The following is a 3,480-nucleotide window of genomic DNA, read 5'->3' as shown; positions in this document are numbered from 1 at the left end:
AAGCAGCTTTCCTTTTTTCTTCGTGGTGCTAGGCGTGAGTTTATTTATCGTTGTAGAATAAGAGAAGAGAAGGGTGTTCTGAGGCTTGTGAAGTTTCTTTTGTCACGAGTCGTAGTCCTCCTATAAGATCAGATATCCATGCATAAAGAAAGAATAGAGGCATACTCATACACCAAGAGACAACTCAACATATACGCACCATACGTTATATATGCATATAACACGTACACAGTCCAGGTACACCTACACAGGGGTACCTAGACCTATCTGTCTATGTGGATGCATATCGATCTATCTAGGCCTGTCTATCTGTCTGTCTCTTTATCTACCAATGTATTTATCCATCCATCTACCTGCTTATCTCTCGATCTATCTATAGGGATCTGTCCCTAAGCATGTGTGTATGGAATGGCGTAGTAGACGTCTTTCAATGCGGAGATCGACGACGGTCCTCTTGCTCTCCCTCTTTCTTCACGTAAGAGATGAGAGATAGATACCTGCAAGCTCTTTTTCACTCCATGTGTTCTATCTTCCCATCCGACCAGACATATGGGAGAGAAGACTCCTTTTCTCAACTGTTGTCTCCTATCTATGTCTTACGTTCTCACTCTTTCTTTCTTTCTGTCTTTCTTCTTTCTCACTCTTTCTGTGTGTCTCTTGTCCATGTGCAATCCGTGTAGGACTGTGGTTTGCATATAATTTCCTTTGCACGTGGAGAGGGACAGCGCGCAGGAGGAGGAGGAGAAGCTGACGGAGAGACAAGAGGGCCCGACGGCTGCACTTCTTCTTTTGTTCCTCTGTACTGCCCCGGGTATTCTTATCCTTCATATATGAGTCAAGGTATAACACGACAAGGAAAAGGAGGAGGAGGAGATATGAGAGAAAATGAACTTTCTTTCTTTCTTTTCACATATGTCAATCAACCTCTCAGCGTTTCTTGTCTTCTCTCTCTCTCTCTCGCCAACAGGGAGGGCGCCACTCTCTCTCTCTCTTCCGTTTCCATAGACACCTCTATCTGTCCCTACACATCTCTCTCACTCTTTCTCTCTATGGATGTTGAGAAGAGACTGCTACACTCCCGAGAGAGGAGAGTGTGTCTGAGCGTATATATTTATATTTATATAAATCTATAGAGAGAGTAAACATATATATATTCCCTCTCTCTCTGTATATATATATATATATGTGTATATACGCTTACACACACTCTCCATGGATTTATAAGTGCACTTCTCTCTATGTATGTTTATATATACACACCGCACACTGGAGCGTCTCTTTTCTTCCTTGTTTAGAGAGATAGATAGACAGATAGACAGATAGACACCTAGACAGACCTAAGTAGAAGAACGTCCGTGTCTCTTGTAGTGCTGAGGAAGAGCTCGTGTATTTCATCTCCTGTTGCTTCGCTAATGGCCTACATAAGGCAAAAGAAGGATAGAGACAAAGAAAAAAACGCCGCGCCTGAACCGTCTTTTTCCTTTCAACGCTCTCTTTCTCCGGTGGATGTACACCTACCTGCTCACTAGTCTTTTCTTCTTTTTCTTCGTTGTCTCTGATTATGTGCATGCGCATGCAGGCCATAGAGAAGAAGGAAGAAAGAGAAGTCCACGGAGAGGGGGAGGGAGAGATGCAGTGCAGTGGCGTCTCTTTTCTCATGTCTTAACTCCTGCGGCGCTTGACGCTATCGAAGCGATTCTTAATGAGTATCCTTCTGTGTCTGCATGTCTCTCAAAGGCTGCTGTAAGAAACGGAATCTAAGACAATCTCCCTACCATACTCGGGACACACGAAAGAGCTAAAGAAAGAAAGAAAGAGTGAGAAAGAAAGAAAAAGAGATAGAGATGAGGGAGAAAGAAAGAAAGGCAAGTAGTGTGCCAGCGGAGGTGGATTTCTTGTACTTCTTTCTTGTGGTGGGCCGATGCAGATGCGGTCAACGTCGATGAGGGATGCTCATTCATCTCTTGAACTTGAATCTTTCTCTCCTTTTCCTCTATTATCGTCTTTCTTCTTTTTCTTCTCTCTAATAACCTCTCTTTCTGGTCGTCGTTCCTTTCATGAAGAGCCTCATGAATGCTTTCGGCCTCTTCAGCTGGAGCCCTACATCATACAGAAGCGGTGCATGCATGTATCTTTCGTAGGAGGAAGGAGAGCAGATCTCCTTCTTTCTCTTCATGCATCCATGTGCACGTAGATAGATAGATAAAGATAGATGTAGTGTCTCGGGACTATGAGTATGTGGAAGAAATTCTTCTTTCATATTCGAGAGAGAAGGAGGTAGGGGAATGGAGGAGTTGTGTGTTTGAGTTGGCTGAGAGAAACAGAAAGAGAGATCAGCTTTGCTAATGAAGAAGAATTCTGTGTCTCTCTCTCGATATCGGATAGTCATCTCTTACGATCCCACGTACTTCATTCTTAAAGGAAAGGAAGAAAGAAAGGAAGAACTAGACTTCGCTGAGGGAGGAGGGTGTTCAGAAAGACCCGAGGACAGGAGAGATTGCGGTGTATGTACACCTGAAGAGGCTCTGAGTTGGTACATACACAGTCATCAGTTTAATATGTGTCCTTAGTGGTGAAAGATAAATAGACAGATCGATAGATCGATTTCTTCATGTGAGGAGATAGGAATAAGTTGTAGTCATTCTTTCCATATCTGTAGATCTTTATCTTTCTCTCTTCTACATTCATTTCTAGATCTCCTCTTTCTACTTAAGCCCTTTTCTGCATAAGAAAAAAAAGAGGAAGAACGGACCGACAGTTGAGATCTTCTATCAAACAAACATAGTTGTTCCTTTCTTTCTTTCTTTCTCTTCCATCTCTTTTTTCTTTCTTTCTTTCTCTTCCATCTCTTTCTTTCTTTCGTCTCCTCTTTCCTTCTTATATATCATTAGGTATCCTCTCTTTCTCTCTCAGTCTGTTGGCGTGAACACCCTTGTCTACTTCTCTCTGTGCCTTCTTTCCCCCTTGTACATCTCTTTCTTTCTTTCTTTCTTTCTCTATCTCTCTTTCTATCTCTATGTTGTGAACCTCATGACCATCCTAGCACTTAAAACGATGTTTATGTCGCATAGCCCCCACCTACGTTTACTTCACATCCATAGAGAATGAATGTGCAAGTATCATCCCTGCATGCAAAGAAATCAGGGCATATTCCTTCTATTATAATTACACGACTTATCCCCGCCTTCTATATATGCAGCCACATACACCTTCTCTGTCAATAGACTACAACACCCCACAAGCACCTATCCCGGGTCTATACACACGTAGCCCTTCTCCATCATCCTCCTCCTCCTCGGCTTCATCTATCTATCTATCTTTCTTTCTATCTTTCTTTCTCTTTCCTCTTTTTTTTCTTTATCTCTTATCACCCTCGTCGTCATCCATCTCTTTCTTTCCTTCATTCTTTCCATCTCTTCTCTGATCTCTTTCTTTCCCATGTCATTCTTTGTCGATTCTTTTCCTCTTCTTGTTCTTTCC

The 3,480-nt window shown here is 42.4% G+C and overlaps 1 protein-coding gene across 1 annotated transcript in view; it reads left to right on the top strand.

The window, feature by feature from the left end:
* CSUI_010012 (xrn 5 -3 exonuclease n-terminus protein) overlaps positions 1–1,743 on the top strand; it is a gene marked incomplete at its 3' end in the record, with an annotated part of 5,050 nt that extends 3,307 nt beyond the window's left edge. The window contains exons 3-4 of the mRNA XM_068070119.1: positions 681–840; positions 1,580–1,743. Of these exons, the coding sequence (XP_067917905.1) occupies positions 681–840; positions 1,580–1,743 (324 nt within the window). The remainder of the gene's footprint in view (positions 1–680; positions 841–1,579) is intronic.
* Between the last annotated feature and the right edge of the window lie 1,737 nt (positions 1,744–3,480).

Source organism: Cystoisospora suis, assembly GCF_002600585.1.
Source record: "Cystoisospora suis strain Wien I chromosome Unknown contig_6536, whole genome shotgun sequence".
Taxonomy (NCBI): Eukaryota; Apicomplexa; class Conoidasida; order Eucoccidiorida; family Sarcocystidae; genus Cystoisospora; species Cystoisospora suis.
This window is presented reverse-complemented; position numbering and strand designations above follow the sequence as displayed.